This window comes from Populus nigra, chromosome 9, assembly GCF_951802175.1.
Source record: "Populus nigra chromosome 9, ddPopNigr1.1, whole genome shotgun sequence".
NCBI lineage: Eukaryota > Viridiplantae > Streptophyta > Magnoliopsida > Malpighiales > Salicaceae > Populus > Populus nigra.
The window spans coordinates 2,743,332-2,764,355 of NC_084860.1; the positions used below are offsets into that span (position 1 = coordinate 2,743,332).

At 34.8% G+C, this 21,024-nt stretch overlaps 1 protein-coding gene across 3 annotated transcripts; it reads right to left on the reverse strand.

Annotated features, from left to right (window-relative positions):
* Window positions 1-2,249: 2,249 nt before the first annotated feature.
* Window positions 2,250-5,383, reverse strand: LOC133703313 (G-type lectin S-receptor-like serine/threonine-protein kinase RKS1). 3 transcript variants are annotated; one of them, XM_062127781.1, is made up of 7 exons: window positions 4,029-5,383; window positions 3,698-3,829; window positions 3,567-3,607; window positions 3,265-3,475; window positions 2,946-3,183; window positions 2,703-2,853; window positions 2,250-2,628 (listed from the first exon to the last, which is right to left on the reverse strand). In XM_062127781.1, the coding sequence occupies exons 1-7, from the start codon at window positions 5,287-5,289 to the stop codon at window positions 2,320-2,322; spliced, it is 2,343 nt and encodes a 780-aa protein (XP_061983765.1). In that variant the 5' UTR covers window positions 5,290-5,383; the 3' UTR covers window positions 2,250-2,319. The 3 variants fall into 3 exon arrangements, with proteins under 3 accessions (XP_061983765.1, XP_061983764.1, XP_061983766.1); XM_062127780.1 differs by having other exon boundaries at window positions 3,567-3,829; window positions 4,029-5,381; XM_062127782.1 differs by lacking the exon at window positions 2,703-2,853 and having other exon boundaries at window positions 2,489-2,628; window positions 3,567-3,829; window positions 4,029-5,381.
* Window positions 5,384-21,024: the final 15,641 nt, after the last annotated feature.

The window sequence follows — 21,024 nt, forward strand, 5'->3', positions numbered from 1 at the left end:
ACACTCTTATTTTTTATACTACACTCTTATTTAGTATTGCGTAGTAAAACTTATATTTTTATTTAAAATAATATTTTTTTATATTTTTAAATAATTTTAATATATTAGTATCAAAAAGATTTAAAAAAAATAAATAAAAAATATTTTGATATATTTTTAAATAAAAAATACTTCAAAAAACAAATGCTATCACTTCGCTGCATGTACTCCATATAAGACACAATAATTGTGTTCAATGATAAAAAAAAATCTTAATTTTGAGTTTTACTTAAAAAAAAACAAAAACATATTTATTTGTTGAAAATAAAAACATTATTTTCCACTAAAAAAATACCTTAAAACTATAACTACTTTTCATACAAAATCAATACCACAATTTATAATAATTATTTTAATATTTTATATTCATGATAATCAAATTATAAATATTTATTTTACTTTTTAAAAATAAAACTATCAAGAAAAAAATATATTATTAACTAAAAAAACTCCATAAATTAACATATGTTCCCAAACCTGAATGCAACAGCCTAGAAGCTTCACAAGTTCCTGTGGTGAAGCTTTGCAATTACTGTGACTTTAGTTTTAAATTCTTCTATTCCTCCTTGTCCTGAATTTCTAGATAACCTTTTAACGGCTGAGAATGGTGGAGACAAAGTCCCACCACCATTCTAGTACAAGAAGACCACCACCTTTCGGTGGGTTGGTGGCAGTCATGTTCAACAGAAAAAAATGGTTACTGGAGAGGTTGTAAATTGGCTGAATCAATCTTCTTCACCTATTGAACCAGAAACCAGCTAGCCATCAATCCGACCCAGTCACCCAAACTAAAGGATGATATAAGCATGACATCATCATTCCACGATGGATGTCTAGTTAGTGTTCAATCAGCTTGACACGTTAGCAAGATGGACCAATTAATATTTGAAGGATGATATAAAGGTCATTTCGGTGGGTGATGAAGTTGAAGAAGAAGGTGTACATGTTAACTCAATGTGAGAGAATTAATTTGAGAAGTCAACCTTATCAAAATGAATTTGGCATGGCTTCATGCCTTGAAGAAAGACATTGTAATCCTCCAGTAAATACCATGATTAATTGAATATATGCACATCATGAAAGTTTATTAAAGATAAATAATTATAAGAAACAATAATGATGAAATAAAATAATAAAGTCAGATAAAATAATTTTTTATATTAAAGGTTATTTATCTATGGATGTTTGAAGGGATGGTCGAAACCTCTCCAGATGTTTCAACACCTCTACGCCATTCTTTCCAAGGCTAGACCTCCTAACTATAATAGCCTTTAAGAACTACCTTTCCTCGTCGATCAAAATTGGGAAAGAGTAACAGGCTGGACCAAGGACAAGGCTGGCAAAAACATTCTCTAACCCAAGCTATCCAGCTCTCAGAAAAGCATTATAAATAGAAGTCCCAGAGCTGAAGAGGTTTCTGCAGCTGAAATTGGGGTGGGGGTATTGGCGGTACCTCAAAGAATGGAGGAATGGAGGAGATGAAATGGCTCTCATGAAAAGGAATTGTGACCGTTCTTGTTCCAACTGTGGGTTCAACATGGCTGATCATTAGCGTATCTGTGGCTCAGGAACAGAGGAGAAAAGGGTAAGACAAAGCAAGCATCATAACATAAGGTAGATCGAGTAACTATCCACAAAAGAATAGCTGACGAACACCACCCATATAGCATAACATATGATGATGCTGTTAGATTTCTTCCTTGACGCTAGGCATAAAGGAGCAGTTGTTTAGAATCAGGTTGGGAATTTTAGCAGTGGGTACATCGAGTGGAGAAAAGCTTGATCTGCAGTCTGTCTTGAGGAAAGGCATTCACAAAAGTTTTCCCATCATTGAAATTGCTACTAATTAAGATACTTGGATGGAAAACGAGCCTTGAAAACAACAAATCTTAGCCCTCCAAACAACCATCATAAATATTATATAAATAAAATATTAAAAGAAAAGGACTAATTACATGAAAGCTAGTACAGTTCTAGCTCCTGCATCAAAAGGAACGCAGTTTGTTTAGGAGAAGGAATTGTTGTTTCACTACTTGACATAAGAACAAGAGACCGACTTGCATGCATTTCAAGGCTTTTAGGGGAAAATATAACTCCTCCAGTGATGAATCAACTATCTCCAATGCATCGTCAGAAATCATTGTTATTTAACTTTTCATTGAATTGGATTGTTCGTGCATGGTGGTGTGTGTTAAATCTCAAATCCCCAATTTAGCAACAAGTATTTTCATTTCAAATCTAATAGAACTTCATTTTAGCAATTTTTCACACAGCACAGCTTCAGCGACTAGCAATTTCAGAAATTGTCATCTCATTTACGGAACACTGTCCATCTTCTACTTCTAAGGCTAAATCAGGGAATTTATCAGATTTTGTAAAGAGGAATGCAGGTTGTTTTGGAGAAGGAATCTCTGTTTCGTTACTCAACATAAAAACAACTGCCAACATAGATGGTCTGTCCTTGGCATCTTCTTGCACGCACAGTAGACCAATTTGTATGCATTTCAAGGCTTCATGCGGATGATACAACTCGTTCAGTGAAGAATCAACTATCTCCAATGCTTTGTCTTCTCTCCATAATTCCCACACCTGTGTTTTTCATATAAATCATTAGCATACAAGAAATGAGAGCAGACAGCACTAAAAGCTCTCTTATAACTCACATATCCAATCAAGGTCAAAGGAGGATTCTGTTGATAAAATCTATTGTTCTTCTTGCCACTCACAATCTCTAACAACATGACCCCAAAACTGAAAACATCTGATTTTACAGAAAAGTTTCCAAACACAGCATATTCTGGTGACATATAGCCACTGCATCAGAAAAACAATAGTAGTTTTAGTATTCCTGGTAATCAATGATAGTACTTTGTCACTCGTTCTTTGTTTTAGGCAAAGGTACTTACTATGTTCCTACAACTCTCCTTGTCCTATCTTCAGTTTGGTTGCCTTCAAATATTTTTGCCATTCCAAAATCTGATATTTTTGGGTTCATCTCTGCATCCAATAGAATGTTGCTGCATTTTAAATCCCTGTGAATGATTCTCAACCTGGAGTCTTGGTGAAGATATAAAATCCCACGAGCTATTCCAACAATAATATCAAAGCGTTTTCGCCAATCCAATAACAATCTTCTGCTTTCATCTGTTGAAACAAGTATTTTTCAGACAGGTATAATTTGACAACTAGTGTAAATCAGGGCAATAAAAACATAATGAGACTTACGGAAAAGAAACGAGTCCAAGCTTTTGTTTGGCAAGTATTCATAGATTAACATTTGTTCCCCATCCTGATTGCAGTAACCTAGAAGTTTCACTAGATTCCTGTGTTGAAGCTTTGCAATTACCATAACTTCATTTTTAAATTCTTCTGTTCCTTGTCCTGAACTTCTAGATAACCTTTTTATTGCAACCTCCAGTCCATTAGCCAGCAGACCCTAAAATCATTTTACAAGATTAAGCCTCTGGACTACAATTATGCAATTTAGAGAGGCAAATTAGTTTTTAGCTAAATGCAAGAAACTCAACCTTATAAACAGAGCCAAAACCACCTTGCCCGAGTTTGTTAGCTGGAGAGAAATTGTTAGTGGCCGCCGTTATGGTGCTGAGCTTGAAATATTCGAATTCAGTAGAAGTGCTGTTTACCTGCAGTTCAGTACCTTTTTTTGCTCTCTTCTTGAACCACAAATAAGCAAACAGGCTAATGAGAAACCACAATAATGCAATTGATGGTGCTATAAGGGCCAGCATCGGTTTTTCACGAGAACCATTTGGCTGCCTTGTATTATCAGCTGCATGAGAGTGAAAAAAAATAAAGATTAACTCTAGAAAAAAAAAACCCACTGACTTTAGTAACAATATCAATGGTTTCTCTCATGTAGTACAGAGCATATTAACTACAGCCTGGAGCGGTGGCAAAACATAGAAAAGCTTTTATGAATCAAAATTTGTAATGAAAATTCTATGAAATTTGTAATGAAAAAAGGGTACCTAATTCATATGCATCAACACGAACATACAGATCATAACTTTCAGTCCTTTCATATCTAATGTCTACTAATTCCTTGTACCATGTCAAACAACCTTCCCCTTTTCCGGGAATTCCAATGATTGAGTATGCAGAGCATGAACAATTCCTCTTGCATTCCAGTTCACAGTCTGCGCGGCTCTTGCTCTTGTCCACCCAAGCTGCATTAGAAGTGTCCGGAAGACAGTAATTCTCTATCTTCACAAACCCTTCTCCATGATCGCACACCGAAGACGTCTGTAGCCGCTTCCTGACACAACCACCAGATCCATCGCTCGCAGACCATTCCTTTGGGTACTTGGGCTCGAACCCAGGTAAACAGGCACATACAAACCTATTTAGATTGGCGAGTTCACACGTACTATAAGCACCACACTGCCCATAATAGTCGCACTGAAACTGAGGGGACTTCCAGTATTTCTTCCACTGACCATCACTTTCTCGCCACGTTAAAGCCTTTATATGTCCTGGATGATCCACTATTAATATTAGCAGATAAGAATCATCAGGAACTGTGTAGACAAAGTATATTTCGTCTGGATCATTTACGAAAAAGCATTTGTAGAAGCCCATCTGACTTCTCCATGGCCAAGGGTTAGCTCTACTAATTGGCTTTGTACCTTTATAGAAAAAAAATTGTGGCGAACCATTTGGGTTGATCCTAACTGAAAAGTCTCCAATCCCAGGGTCTTCAGCTGATCTCCATGATGTTAGGAACCGATCAATTCCTAATTTTCGATCCAGCCCCAGTTTCATTCCAGGAAGCAGGATGTTCGTAGGATAATCGAAGCTTTGCCATGCAGTTTTTCTGCTTCTTTTCCTGACCAATATCAAATTTCCTGAATCCAAGAGTTGAGCTGCACAAGTATCATTTCCTTCCACCGAAACATTTGTAGACCACACTGGAAGCTTTTGGTCATCGTTACCATAGAGAACGAGGTTTCCATATTGGTCTATAAAGAGAAATCCAGAGGAACCAATGATTGGATCGTTCCTGTTTGCAACCCACACCACAGTTTGTTCTTGTATTTTATGGTACCAAATTCCAAGATATCTATTGGTTGAACTACCTGGACTGAAAAATCCTAGTGCAAAATTATTTCCTTTGGAGATAAGAAGGTCACCTTCTTTAATGGTTTGGCTCGTCTTTAAGGAGTCTAGGGATGTACAAGATGAGAATTGGAGCATTAAAAGAGAAAGCAGGAACAGTCTTTCAGCTTCCATGATTGGGTAAACTGGATCTTGGCTTTTTGAAAAGTGTTAAATTTTGCTTTGTGGAGAATGGATATGGCCTTCAGACGGGATCGGATCCACTTAGCTTAACGTGGCATCTCTTTAATGAGTTACTCTTTTCATCCTTGAAAGTCTAGACAATGACTTGTTTTTATTAAAATATCAATTCAGATTTTTTTGGCAACGATACCGTCCTCTTGTTTTAGAAATATGTAATAGGTTGTAGACGCATACAAAAAAACAACATAAAAAAGACAATAAACACATAGAAAGATAGAGTTGTGTCGAAAAATATATCAAAAATCTTCTAGACAATTATATACTAGAAAAAACACAGTAAACAAAGTTTAAAACTTAGTAAAATATTTCTAAAGTAAATAGAAAAAAATCTAAATCACATTTTCAAAATAGTAATTTCTAGTTCTAGTTTGGAGGCCTTAAGAAACTTAGATGCCTTCATAAATCAGACCCTATATAGAGATCATGGCCTCAAGAATCAAATTTATGTCGATTATTATAAGGTCATGCGCTGGATGAAAATCTCCTACATAAATCTCCTCGTGTTGGAAATAACTCGTCTTCGAGTTCAAATTGTTTTTGTTTTGATGTCGTGAATGCTTAATCAAAGCTCTCAAACTCCTTTCCTTTCTTCTCTTAAGGTATATAATAATACTAGATATCAACTCTAGTTCTTTATTAATATATGTTGTATTCATATAACCCTTGAACAATTCTATCTTTGTGATAATAGTAAACTTGTAATTAAAAAAATCAACATAACCTAAATTAATAATTTAATTTTGTTGGGCATCTTCCATGTTCTATTTACACTTAATTTCTAACTTATCAATATGAACACCATTGATGGCAGTATTGCTACTTTACTATCATTGTTTATGCTATTATTATTATCATAAGTTTGGCTAGGTGATCATATATAATTTAAGTTTTCTTTGTTATTTTTTTCACTTTGATCGTTTTTGTTTTTGAGTTTTTTAGAACTTGATTCTGGTTCTTGAAAAATAATTAGAGTTGTTAGTGTTACGCAAAAAAATAGGGAAGGATTTGATCTTCCATGTGTTTGGTCTGACAAATCTAAGCTATGGGACTTTCTAACTTCTTGTTTTTTTTTTTTTGTGTTTCATGTGCTATGTTGTTAATTCTTCTTTTTGCTGCATGATCTTAGGAGGTTTTTGAATACTGTAAGGATCTCTTGCTTTCTCTATTTACTGTATTTTGTTGCACTCTATTTTTTTCTGCATCTCTATTGAGTTTGAGCATAACCAATGTTGTTATTTATTTTGGGACCTCACATAAACATAGAAAATACAAAAAACAATTGAAAAAAATGAAAAAAAATATACATCAGTAGGAAGAACATGAAAAATGTCCAAAAAATTATCAAAAACTAGATGGGGAGAATCAAAATATCCAAAGTTGAAAAATTAGCAGTTCTTAGTACGTACTGCATTCCACCTAACTGCCTTATTACAAGTGCAGGTGCATAACTAATGTATCCAGTTACACCAATCAGGGGAACCCATATCTTGCTTCCACGACTCATTGTGTAGATGGTGTCGTTCATCCATTGTGCTTTCCATTTAAAGTTGCTTTGAGGTAGTGCAGCATATTTGTCTATCCAGGCTGTCTCGTCCTAGTTCTTCCAAGTCTCCTCTATGGTAACCTTTAATGATCGGAGGTCAAACCACCAGAAGTTGTTGAAGACATCCCTTGGTGTTTCGATATGACTGATAATCCATAAATACAATATAGGGATGCAACATCTCATGGCTCTTTTTCCATTCATTATGCAATGGTTAAGTGACAACATGGTTTCGACCAAAATTGTTGAAAAAGGATTGATTTGGTCATGCTCGTATTCTATGAAGACATTTGCTGCTTCCAAACTAATGACTCCAATTTCAGATGGAAACAATACTATTCCAAAGATGGTAAAGACCACTATCTTGTATCGTTCATCTCCCAACGTGCCTCCTTAGTGTTCTTCTTCATTCTAGTTGTAATGACTTTCCATTTAAAACCCCCATCAACTACTTTACAAGGCTGATTTTTCCCAATCCTAATAAATTAACTACCTCTGAAGCCGTGTCTTCAAATTTTCGTCTGAGGTAGATTTTGTGGCTGTTATTTAGAAAATCTAGGATCCTCTCATATTCCTTCAAGGTAGGTTTCATATCGATGTTCCCGAAGGTAAAACACCAATAACTAGGATCCTAAAAGTTCAGTGGGGCTTTGATTGCTACTGCTTGTAAGGGTAACATCATTAGTTGTGCAATTCTCTCATATTGTCTTTCAAAAAGAGTCTCATCCATATATCTCATAATAGACAACAACGTCCCCAAGTCATTTACCATGTGATTTATCTTGGTAATGCAAGGCAACCTACTAGCATCCATTCTTGGACATTTTCCTTCAACTACCTGAGTCAACTCAAATTCTTGCCCAAACTCTTGGAGTGATGAATTTAACATGATTAATCTTGATGCAAATGAAAGTAAGATATATATCCTAAGGACAAGCTCTATTTATGTGAGATAAATGGTAGGTTGACTATATAGTCTTAGAAGGGTCTCATATCTGCCTAGTGACGATCTTTGTAAAGACAGTTTGGGGGCGTTGTGAGGAACAATTAAGGCACACATACCCATCATTACCAAGCAGGCACTCAGATATGAGTTGGGTGTTTCACACATCTGAACCCTGACTAATAGTCATAGGGCAGATCGTTAATCCACCTCCTAACTTATAAGATTGTGTGTGCTTCCTAAAAATTAAATTGTGAGATGCATGAGGCAGTTTTATTCAATGCATGACCAAATATATATAGAAATTAAAACATGTAAAATAAAAGAAGCATATTAACAGAAAACACGCAAACCAAACAAAACATAAAGATCAAACAAAAACAAAGCTTAGTCCACAAGGTCCCCAACAGAGTCGTCATTCTGTCGCACGTGTGCGGCGTCACGGCGATAACATCCACTCTCATGTTAGTATCCTGGAAAAATCAAGGAAAATGGGGTAGACAAGGATTTCTTGTCTTTTATCAGTGAATGAACATAATGGGAATCGCCACCTAGTATTGTGGTCACTAGGAACCCTAACTGGTCTCAGAGATCATGTACAAGAATTGGTTGTATAAAGGGAAGGTTTTATCACCCAAATATACCTTATCTAAGGTAAGCTACATTGTTTAATTGTCTGATATGTTCTAAGGTATTGTCGTGCTTTCTTTTTTTTGGTATGTCTATGGTTTGAAAAAACCTCTTCTCGATGAGGAGATTCTTATCTTATATGATAAAACCTAACCATTCTAATCGTCGTAAAAAAAAACTAATTTTTATTTAATATTAGGAATACATCTTACATGTAAGTTCGTAATCTCAGATATTAAAAGGAAAAACAAAATATTTTTTTATTTTTAAAATATTGACCTAGTTCTCGTGATTTTAATAAACTTGTTATTAAAGCCAAAAACGCATGCTAAGACATTTTTTTTGTTATATGAAAACATGATATGAAAATTTCTATATTTGAGAGACTTGGTCGTATGCATGAAAACAAATTATTATTATTTTTTTATTTTTGTTTTTGTTTTTGTTTTACCAAATATATATATTTTGCAACATTTCATAGAAAATCAGGTATTTTAATACTAGATTTATATTTTTATAATATAAAAATACAAACCATAAAATAAATACGAGAGAAAACCATCAATTTTTTTTTTTAATTTTTTTCTAGGGTTAGGTCCAGCTTCGCTAATGTGGCTGGGCTGAACCTAGCAGGCCTAGTCGGGTCACTAGTGCAACCTAGTGACCTGGTTGGGCAAAACAACCAGGCGTGTGTGAAATGTACACGCATTGCTTGCTACAGGAAGAGACAAATTATAAATGAAGATGCACAATACTTATATAAATCAAAAAAAAAAATGCAAAGTGAAAGGAATGTATGAAACTTACCTGGTAACTGAGACAGACGAAGACGATGGCATTGAAACTTTTGCGCATGTTCGGTGGTAACTGGTTTTGGAGACAACGAAGATGATGTTAACACTGGGTTTTGGTCTTTGTGTTATATATATATATATATATATATATATATATATATATATATATATATATATATATATATTATGTTCTTTCCTTCTGCTGATGCTCTCTAGAGACGGCGAAGACGATGGTGATGAAGGTGTGATGTGCTGGTTGAATTGACATTCTTTCCTCTGTTTTTTCTTGTTTTCGACTGTGTTATTCCCTCTGGTTTTCTCTGCTCTTTCTCTCCTGTTTTTTTAGCTCCCTTGTTCTCTGTTTTTTTTCTTTCTTCTCCCCCCTCCTTCTCCTTTTCTCCCTCTTTTTTTTGGTCGTGGCCTTTCTCTGGCTTTTATAAGGCCGGAGAATGCCCTGCGGTGGTAACGGTCGACTTGGTAACAACATATAGAGGGATAGTAGCTGTGAAATGTGCCTTATAACTGAAGCAATTTAGCGCTTTTGCTGTTAAAATGTCTCCACTGCCTTTACTGCCGAAACAGTTACTGAGGAAGAAGGCAATAAACAGTTGTCCAGGAAATGGCTTTATTTTCCAATTCAAATGGCTATTTTTTATTTGGTCCTTGGGGTTTCACAATTTTATAATCAAACCCCTGGATAAATTGTAATTGGACCCCTAGATTTTAGCACCATTTACAGCACAATCCTTGTTCTTTCTGAGCTATTTAATTCAGTCCTCAATTGCTCTAAACTTTGGTATCCTTTTCTCACTGGTATTATTTTTTGTTTTCTTCTTAATATATTTTTTTAATTTTTTTTTGTTTTTTATAAGGGGACCTAAAAATAGATAATAACAATCATGAAAAAAATTATATTATTAAACTAAAAAAAACTCTATACATTAACATATGTTCTCCAACCTGAATGCAACAGCCTAAAAGCTTTATAAGTTCTTGTGGTGAAGCTTTGCAATTACTGTAACTTTAGTTTTAAATTCTTCTATTCCTTGTCTGAATTTCTAGATAACCTTTTAACGGCTGAGAATGGTGGAGACAAAGTCCAACCATTCTAGTACAAGAAGACTGCCACCTTTTAATGGGTTGTTTGCAGTCATTTTCAATGGTAAAAAGTGGTTGTTGGAGAGGTTGTAAATTGGTAGGATTAATCTTTTTCACCTATTAAACCAGAACCCAACCATCAATTTGACGCAATCCACGTGGACAGACCCAAACTAAAGATGATGTAGCCATGACATCATCATTCTGCTATAAATGTCTAGTTAGTGTCTAATCAGCTTGACACGTTAGCAAGTAGTTCCAATTAGCCGAGCTAAGCAGCGAACTGAGGTTATAGATTGACTACAATCAATTATACATGTAACTAGATGTATTGCTCATTCTAGGTCATTCATTAGGTCAAAGTTGTGTTGATCAAATTATAGTCGTCTGAAATGTGATTTGGATGATTTCAAACTTATTCTTAGCTAATTTAACCATTCTGAATGCAATCATATGGTTATATTATTGAAATTAGGATTGAAAAATGATGGTGGAGTAATATTATAAGACAAATTGTCTAGGAAGTAGAGCATCTAAAGGTTATTTTGATGGGTGATGGATTTGAAAAAAAAGAAGATGCACATATTAACTCAACGTAAGTGTTGGATTGCTATGAGAGAATTAATTTGAGAAGTCAACCTTATCAAAATGAATTTGGCATGGCTTGATGCTTTGAAGAAAGACATTGTAAACCCCTGGTAGAAAACTTCACCATGGTTAATTGAATAGTGCGAAATATAATAAAAATGGTTGTAAATTGTAAACTCTTGATCAAATTTTATGATTTTAATAAAAATATTGATAATTTAAACTAGTGATGAAGAGGGTTAGTTGAAAAACAAAATGAAATAGGATTGAATCATTAGAAAAGAAATTTTAGAGAGAGATTTTTTCGCATGGTGTTTTAAAAGTGGATTGATAAAAAGGCATTCGATTAAACCAAAAAGTACCTAAACATCACACAATAGTGTTTTGGTAAATATAGATAAGTTTGCTATATAAATAGTAAAATTATACAGAAAATCCTTATTATGGTCGAATAGAAGAGAGAGAGAGAGAGAGAGAGAGAGTTTAGAAGGAAGAGAGAGAGAAAATACCATGATGGTAGAAAGTCAAACGACCATATCTTGATATTCCATTGTTGGATCAGGCTGCTTTTAGGATATATTATGTTTCTCAACACCCTCTAAACTCTGATCATTAGGATCTGAGAGAAAAAAATATTGTATAGGAGATATAGCCTTTAAAATGTTTTTTTTAAAAAAACTACCTGTAGGTCAATCATGGTCTCTAGCCTTTTTTCCTTTGTAAACTTACATTCCTCTTGACAAGTTGAAGAGACACAAGTTGGATATGGAAAGAAAAATCTTGTCTCCAACTATCTCAATTAGTGTTATAGATCCTCTTAAAAACTACTGGAACTTTTTAGAAGAGTTTCTTAGAGCGTTCAACTATGCACAAGAGCTTTGGGATCCTAGCAGCAAAGAGCTCAACTCTTAAAGCATCTTGCGATGCCCTCATCTCAATTATCCTCGGCTTCAGGACATCTATTTCATTATAAGCCAAATATAGTTTTTTTTTTTCAGTTGAGCCTAATTAAAGGACCTAACCTCTCATGTCGTTCTTCAGCATGACATAGGCTACCTTAATGTCCCTCATCTCAGCCTTTACAACAACCTTCTCATCCATTAATCTTTGAAGGGTAGTTTGGACTGCCATGTGTTTATCAATGACCTCTCTTACATAGCTTTTTTTAACCATCTAGCACCTCTTAGAATGTGTGCACATCATAAAAGTCTATCAAGGACAAACGATTTTTAAAAACAATAATGATAAACTAAAATAGTAAAGTTAGATAAGATAGTTTCTTACATTGAAGGTTATTTGTCCAGTGAAGGTCAAGTAGTGATTGTAGATTTCATCAGACATCATCAGCATGTCTGAATGAATGGTAGGAACCTTCTTCAAGTGTTTCAACACCTCTATGCCATTCTCTTCAAGGCCATACCTCCCAACTAGAATAGCCTCTAAGGACTACTTTTCCTCCTCGATCAAAGATGGGAAAGAGTAGCAGGCTCGACCAAAAACAAGGCTGGCAAAAACATTCTCTAACCCAAGCTATCTAACTCTCGAAAAAGCACTATGAACAGAAGTCCTAGTAGCTAAAGAGGTCTCTGTAGTTGAAATTGGGGTAGGGGTATTGGTTATACCTCACATAGGTCTTTGTAATTGAGGCTACAATTCCAATTTCCACAGGGGTGAAGAGCTTTTTTCTCTTAAAATGGGCAACAACACTCAAAATTACTTTAGAAGGGGTCAATTTTAGTTGACTCCTTATCAGGAGAGTAGTGCCTTCTACTATTGTTTCCTCAAGAACAGAAAGCTCATCTATATTGATGGGATCATTTTCTATCTCCGCTTCATTCCTAGCTCCACTCAAGTTAAAAGATAAAGATCCCCTCCTCAATATAGACAAGGTTTCATTTACAGACCTTGTTGAAGTTTCTCCTTCTTTTTTAGTTGTTAATCCTATATAAAACCAAGGTCATAAATGAATATTTAGATGCACAAAAACAAGAGATAAAAAAAAGTCGCATACTTTGCAACAAAGCCTGGTAATACCCTTTAGCCATCTTATTAACATCGTACTCAATTAAGGTCAAGGCTAATACAACACATGTTTTTTCCTCATCCGAGCTTAGATGAGGCCTATTATTCACCTCGGGGGGTGGTACTCTCCAATAGTAAGCACAACCTTAAATTTTTTGCATCCCATTTCTAGGGTTGATTGTCCCATCATATCTCATTATCAACCACCTCCCCTTTCATTTCTTGATATATGTAGGCTTGCCTTGCAAGGCCCCTTCATGGATCTAGTGGGTTTGTTGGTGAAGGTAAAAACCATCACACAATATTGTCACTACCAATACCAATAACTAAATGGTAACATGTCCTAAAGATATTTATAGTAGGTTTGATTCTAAAGAGCATGAAGAACTTGTCAAAATCATACAAGATTATTCATTTATTGGGATGCAGCTGGCTTCGACCCAACTTATAATACCAAAAAATTTCCATCACAAACCCTTAGAGAGGGAAGTTATACCCCAACTTGTACATACTTATTAGGGCGGTAATTTCAGGATAAACATAGATAAAGGCAAATGTTGTTTGGCTAATTCTTTCATCCTTGGAAGGCAGTTTAGCTATATAATCTCTTGGCTACCAACCATTTACAAAGGCCATTTTATCTATGCTTAAGGTGTTAGGTGTATCATCCTCAGGAGCTTAAGGCAGCCTTTCTCTCCCCCAAGGTTCCCTAAAGGCAATAAAGAAAGGACTTCTTTGATGTTAAGAACTACCTTTCTTCCTTTCAGAGGTGGATTAGCTACGCCATTTTGTTTTAAGACCCAGTCTAATGGATCCTTTTTCTCTATTTCTTCCTCCAGCTTTTGGTTGGAACTTGAACTCACTACCAAAAGAAGTAACATCTCAACTCCTAAGGTCATAACTAACTCTTTTAAAGTATATTTTTTCTAATAAGAAGGGAGAAAAAGGAAATTTTTTGGGGTGGGGAATACTTAAAATTACAATTTTTTCTTAACAAACAAAGTAAATTTTGCTTAAGCTTCTTTAACAATTTCTTTTTAAAAAGAAATTAGAAAGAGTAAGAAATTAGAAAAAGAAAAAGAAAAAGAAAAATGGAAGCAAGAATAGCTAAGGTTATAAAGGAAATAACTTTTCATCCTCACCATTGAATGAATAACCTTTCATGTCATCACAAATCTTAAAAATCTACTTAATTACTGTACTAAATACACGCCATCATTGGATGATAACCCAATATACTCTCTTTCAATGAGGACAAGTTATTTGTCCATAAGAATCTCAACACTTTTGTTTGGGATAGTTTATCTTTTAGGGAAGGTTAAAAGTCTTTCGTTAAAATTAATAACCTTTCAAATATTTGTGTATTCAATACACAAAGATTTGAGGGGTTACTGATGGATCAATATATTTTTAAAATTTAATTTTTAGCCTAAGAATATTTTTAGAAAGGCCAAAGACAAGGTGATAACCCAATCTACCTAAGCTTAGCAAAATACAGGCCCAAATGACATGGGTCTGGCTATAAGATCTAAACTTTTAGCCCAAGCCCAAGTCAACTCAAACTCAATCTAAGTTAACCTAGGTATATAAGGAAAAGTTACAAGAGAATTACTTTTTTCTTTTCTAATTCTTGTGGCCATTGTGACTCTCTCCTCATCAAATTAAGGATTTCAGTTTTTGATCTTAAGTTTTTTGGTTTAAGAAGGGTGGAAGTAGCAAGTAAGTCATTCTCTCTCATATTACTTTTGATTGTGGTTTATTTATGGAAAGATTAAATAAAAGATTAGGGTTTATAAGGATTTGAAGTTCATGTTGTTAAAATTGATTCATGATTATTAGAGGTTTAATGTTAAGTGATTGATTTTGAGTATATTGTTAGAAATAAGGATTTGTGAGTTGATTTGTTTAAATTGATTTTTATGGGTTAAGAAATTCATTTCAACCTTGCTGGAAAATCTGGACAGAAAGTTCTTGAGGTTAAAGATGGCAAAATTTTATTTTGCTCCTTGATTTATAAAAATTATAGTTTAGCCCCTAAACTTTGAAAAAATATAAATTGACCCCTAAATGTATTTTGAGGTTCTAAGCAGTGTTATTTTGAGGTTAATGATGATGAATCTCAATTTGATAATTGATTTGGAATATTTTCAGTTTGGTCCCTCAATTTTAAGAATTTACATTTTAGTCCCTAGACTTTATGAAATTACAGTTCATTCCCTGGTTCTTTCTAGACAGAATTGAGGATGGTTTATGGGTGAAATTTCAGTATGGTTATGTATTTACAGTTTGGTCCTCCAATTTTGGTAAAATTACTTTTTGGTCCCTGTTTTGGAAAGTTATCGTTTTAGTCCCTAAACTTAAAAGACTAAACCTGGTTTTATTTTATGTGTTGGGATCTTTTATTTGTGTTGTTTTGGGTTGTTTTTTAGTATATTTTTTATGTTGTTGTAGGTTCTCCTAACGATCCTCAATAGAATTTTCGGGTGTTTCATTTAACATTTCTTTTAGTTCTATATTTTCTAAGCGAGTGAGATAATCTTTAATATACATATAATATAAATAATATGTATGTTGATTATATGATGAGTATGACTAGTTAATATCTTGAATATTTATATATGTTGCTCTATTTTTTGAGTACTCATTTATTCTTGAATTTACACTCGCTTTTTATTGAACTAAATTCTATTTGATATGATATACATTTCTTTAATGATTCTGCGAATATTTATTATACCTTGATATTGGACTTGTCAATAACTCCATGTTAACGGAGAGTAATTAACTTATGTGCACATAGTATTTTGTATGCCTAGCTGGTGAAAGAGGTAATAGCCTGTGGCAACTGATCATCCCGCAGTGGTTACCTTCAGGTATCATCTAGTCACCTTCATGTGTCATCTGCTCACCTTTAGGTGTCATCTAATCTCTGACATATATTCCACTACTTTATAATAATATGATTAGTATCTATATGTATATCAAGATAAATCAACTTGCAAACTATTACTATCTAAAATGTATATTAAATGTTACTCCCTCACTTAGTTGGTTGAACTCACCCCCCATTCTTAATATTATTCCAAGTTCTTAGTTTTTGTTAGCATGTGGACTTGTTGAGTGTTCCTACTTCTTTAATTTTTATTGGTATGCCTTGTTTGTTTTGTGAGGCTTTCCTTTTAGTTTTGATTTGATGTCTTGGATGCTTCACTATTACTCTGTTTTGATTAAGTTTGGATTTTGACAATGTAATGAGTATTTTAAATATTATTTTTGTTTTAATTATTAATGAGAAGTTTTGAACTATCATTTGGTTTCATTAATTTTGAATAATATAATATTTTTTAAAGATTATGAAATGTTGTGTATTTTCAAATAACTTGTTCTTTTGATATATCCATTATGAGGCTTACTGTAGGTGGGGTGTCCTTGTGACACCGCTCATGCGTTGCTTGTCATAGACCCGAGATTCGAGTCGTGACACTGGCAGAATATCAGACCCAACTCCTTTAGAAGAGATTATAATTGAAGAATATATATATTAGTTATGAAATTAAGATATAAGTAGAATGTTGTTGGCAGACTTGGTAATATTGGATATGGTTGGGTATGATGTGATCATTGGGATGGATTGGTTGTCCGAGCATTATGTCTTAGTGGATTGCAAGAACAAAGCAGTGATGTTTAGACCTAATGATGATGAATAATTTGTGTTTTATGGAGATGGGTTTATATCTCCGCCTAGCATCATTTCATTTATCACAAGTAAGATGGTTTGGAAGGGAGTACAAGGCTTGTTGGCTCATATACAGTATTTGATTTTGGAGGTTTTAAGGATGGATCAAGTTCCGATGGTTAAAGAGTTTATGAATGTTTTTCTTGAGGATCTACCAGGATTACCTCCAAAAAGGGAGATTGAGTTCAATGTTGAATTGGTTCTAGGTACAAAATTGATTTTGATGGCGCCAATGGAATTGAAGGAGTTGAAAAAATAGGTGCAAGATTTGTTGGACATGGGATTCATCTGTCTTGGTTTGTCTCCTTGGGGAGCACCAATGTTGTTCATGAAGAAAAAGGATGGATCCATGCAGATGTGTATAAACTATAGACAGCTAAACAAGGTGACTATTAAGAACAAGTACCCACTCCCTCGTATTGATGATCACTTTGATCAGTTACAGAGAGCTCAATATTTCTTTAATATCAATCTACGATCTAGGTACCACTAGATATGGATAAGGGAAAAGGATATTCTGAACACTATTTTCAAGACCCGATATGGTCATTATGAGTTTCTGGTGCTATCATTAGGTTGACGAATGCACTAGTGGCCTTTGTAGATATGATGAATAGGGTGTTCATGTTGTTTATCGATAGGTTTGTCATCGTCTTTATCGATGATATCATAGTGTGTTTGAGGAGTTTAGAGACATACGAATAGCATTTGAGGTTAGTGCTCCAAACTTTGAGAGAACATCAATTGTATAGGAAGTTCTAAAATAGTGAGTTCTAGCTAGACAGTGTGATGTTTCTAAGGCACGTAGTGTCCAAGTTGGTATAAAGATGGATCCACATAAGGTGGAAGTAGTTAGACAATGGCCTAGACCAACCACAGTATTGGAGATTATGAGTTTTTTTGGGTTTGACAAGATATTATCCGAGGTTTGTGAGGATAGCAACTCCTATGACTAAGTTGACATAGAAGGCTATCAAGTTTCAATGGTCGGATAAATATGAGCAGAGCTTTCATGAGTTGAAATGGAGGTTGACAACTACTCATATCCTATCAGTACCTTCAGGATCTGGTGGTTTTACCATGTATTGTGATGCATCACGAGTTAGTTTAGGTTGTGTTTTGATACAACATGATAATTTAATCATTTATCCTTGTATGGAGCTAAAGAAGCATGAGTAGAATTACCTTACACACAATTTGAAGATGGCTGCAATTGTGTTTGCCCTTAAGATTTAGAGGCATTACCTGTACAGGGAGACATGTGAGATCTTCACAGACTATAAAAGTCTCTAGTACAATTTCCATCAAAAAAATTTGAACTTAAGAGAGAGGAGATGGGTAGAACTATTGAGTGACTATGATTGCTCCATACAGTATCATCCGGGTATGACTAATATGGTTGTTGATGATAGATAAAATAAAGGCAGCTCAGATGAAAGATGAGAGGTTAAGATGAGTTAGAGTTGAGTAAAGCTTTGGGTTTTATGTTTGGTAATGATTGTGTGCTGAGGTTTGGCTACAGATTATATGTTCCAGATATGGATGATCTGAGAAAAGTGGTGATAACTGAGGCCCATCACACTACTTATATTGTGCATCTAGGTGCAAATAAGATGTAAAAGGATTTGAGGGATCGTTACTGGTGGAATAGCATAAAAAGGGATGTTACTAAGTTTGTGTCTAAGTGTTTGACCCATCTAAGGGTTAAGGGTGAGCACTAGAAGCCACCAGATTTGTTACAACCCTTGTTAATTCCCGAGTGGAAGTGGGAATAACTCACTATGGATTTTTTTTCTGGCTTGCCTCGGAGTCAGGAAGGATATAACTCGATTTGGGTGATAGTGGATCAATTAACCAAGTCAGCACATTTCCTGCTAGTGAAAACTACCTATAGATTTGATAAACTGGTAGAGTTGTATGTCAGTGAGATTGTAAGGTTGCACAAAGTGCTAATATCTATTATGTCTGATCAAGGTCCTCGATTCACATCAAGGTTCTGGTGAGTTTTTAAGAAAGCTTAGGTACAAGAGTTTAGTTAAGCATGACTTTTTACCCTCAAACAGATGGGTAGTCTGAGAGGACTATTCAAATTCTAGAGGACATGTTGAGAGCCTACGTCATGGATTTTAGAGTTGGTTTGAGCAAGTATTTCCCTATCGTTGAGTTTGTCTACAACAATAGCTATCAAGCAAGTATTGGTATGGCTCCTTATTAGGCTTTGTATGGTCGGAGGTGTAGATCTCTTATTTGTTGCTTTAAGGTATGTGAGAAGAGCTTGTTGGGTCCAAATTTGATATGGGTGACTTTAGATAAGGTTAGGGTGATTTGGGATAGACTTCAAACAACTCAGAGCATGTCAAAAACTATACAGATATGAGGAGGCGTAGCTTGGAGGTTGCAGTTAGTGAAAATGTGTTTCTGAAGGTCTCACCAACCAAAGGCATTTTTAGGTTTGGGAAGAAGGGTAAGTTGAGTCCCAAGTCTATCGAGCCTTTTGAGATTCTAGAGAGCGTTAATACGATGGTGTACAGACTTGCCTTGCTGCCTAGTTTATCTGGTATTCCATGTGTCTATACTGAACAAGTATCATCTAATCCCTCTCATGTTTTGGACTCTCAACTAGTTAAGTTGAGAGAGGATATGTCTTATAAGGTTTAGCTTGTAGAGATTGTGGATTGTCAGGCTAGGAGGCTCCAGTCGAAGGAGATTGCCTCGGTTAAGGTGGTTTGGAGTGGACATCTATGTAAAGAGGCTATGTGGAGGAGATGCACAACAAGTACTCCTATATTTTCGATGCAAAGTTTTTAGTTTTCTATAATTTTAAATTCGGGGATGAATTTCTTTAAGGGGGAGTGTTGTAAGACCTAGGTTGTGGCCCAAAGGCCCAAAAGGCCTTAATACCATTAGTGAACCCAAAACAACCTATAACCCAAGTATTTAAAGGAACTCCTTTTCTGAAATAATAAAATAATATTAAAAGTTATCTGGTATAATAAAAGAGAAGCAATGTTTAAACAAACAATGTGACTTTCTCTAGGCAATTCCTTAAGCTTGGGTGTGGAGGCCTTCTGGTTTAGGGTTGATTGTGGGACGGGTAATAATGTAAGATCATTCCTAACTCTTTAATTTTTGGATTATGAATAATAATTTTGGCATGCTAGGGCTTGACGAATGAATTTGGGGTTAAAATGATCTTAAGGTTTTTTAGATGGAATCAATTATAGAAAACTTGTTAGAATGTTATATAATATGTATCTGGACCATTTGGGGTTGGGATATAACTATTTTAATGTTGCTGAATGTGTTGTTGAGATTAGGCAGAATCGGAACAGACTACAAGTCAGGATTTTCTAGGATTCCTAATCAAGCAGTCAACCAGTTATTGGATATAAGATGCGGTCAACTGTTTGGGTTGTGGTTGGTCGACTGGTTGGAGAAATAGTAGCTGGGAAGGTCTGTTCTATTTTAGATAGTCGACCGGTGGAAGAGGCGGTCAACTAGTTGGGTTGGTTTGTGGGATTAACCTGTTAAAGAGGCGGTTGACCAGTCAGCCAGTTCATGGGGCTATAACATTTTCATTTTTGTTTTAGTATGTTTAATGTTTAGAATTCTTCTTCGAACTATTTTTGTTTTTAGTATATCCTATTTATTCATTTAGGTTCTGTTGATAAACTCTGGTCAAACCCTAATGATTTGTTTGCCTTAGTTTTGAGTTTTTTATTTGATTTGCTTCTATTTTCTAGGTGAGTAGGATAATTTCTATTATGCAGTGTGTGTGTGTGTGTGTGTGTGTGTGTTGGTATGAAATGATGAGTATTATTGTTATTATTAATTATATAAGCCCAATTAGTTATTGTTATTATTATTTTGTTTTCTTCTTAAATACTCATCATATGTTTGTTTGATTTGAACATGGTCCATATATTCTTTATATTTGTTCATATGTGACCATGATTGCATTGTGAATCTTGATAATAAACCATAAACCCTATATCCATGTTATTTGTTCATGATTCTTGTTACCCTATTTAGACCGTTGTTAGAAACTCCAGACTAATGGAGGGTAGTTGGTTGCTGCATGCTAACAGAGAGTAGTTAACTTATGTACACGTGGTATTTTGTTTCTTACCTGGCAAGTAAGGTGTCAATATTGTGTGGATTGGCCTCCCACAGTTATGTACATACATACATACATACATACATGTGTGTGTGTTCCCTAGCTAACGAGTAGGATGTCAGTAATATGATATGTAATTCTGGCATGCATATTTTTTTTGTACACCATTTGATATGATACCTTTGATGTACTTGT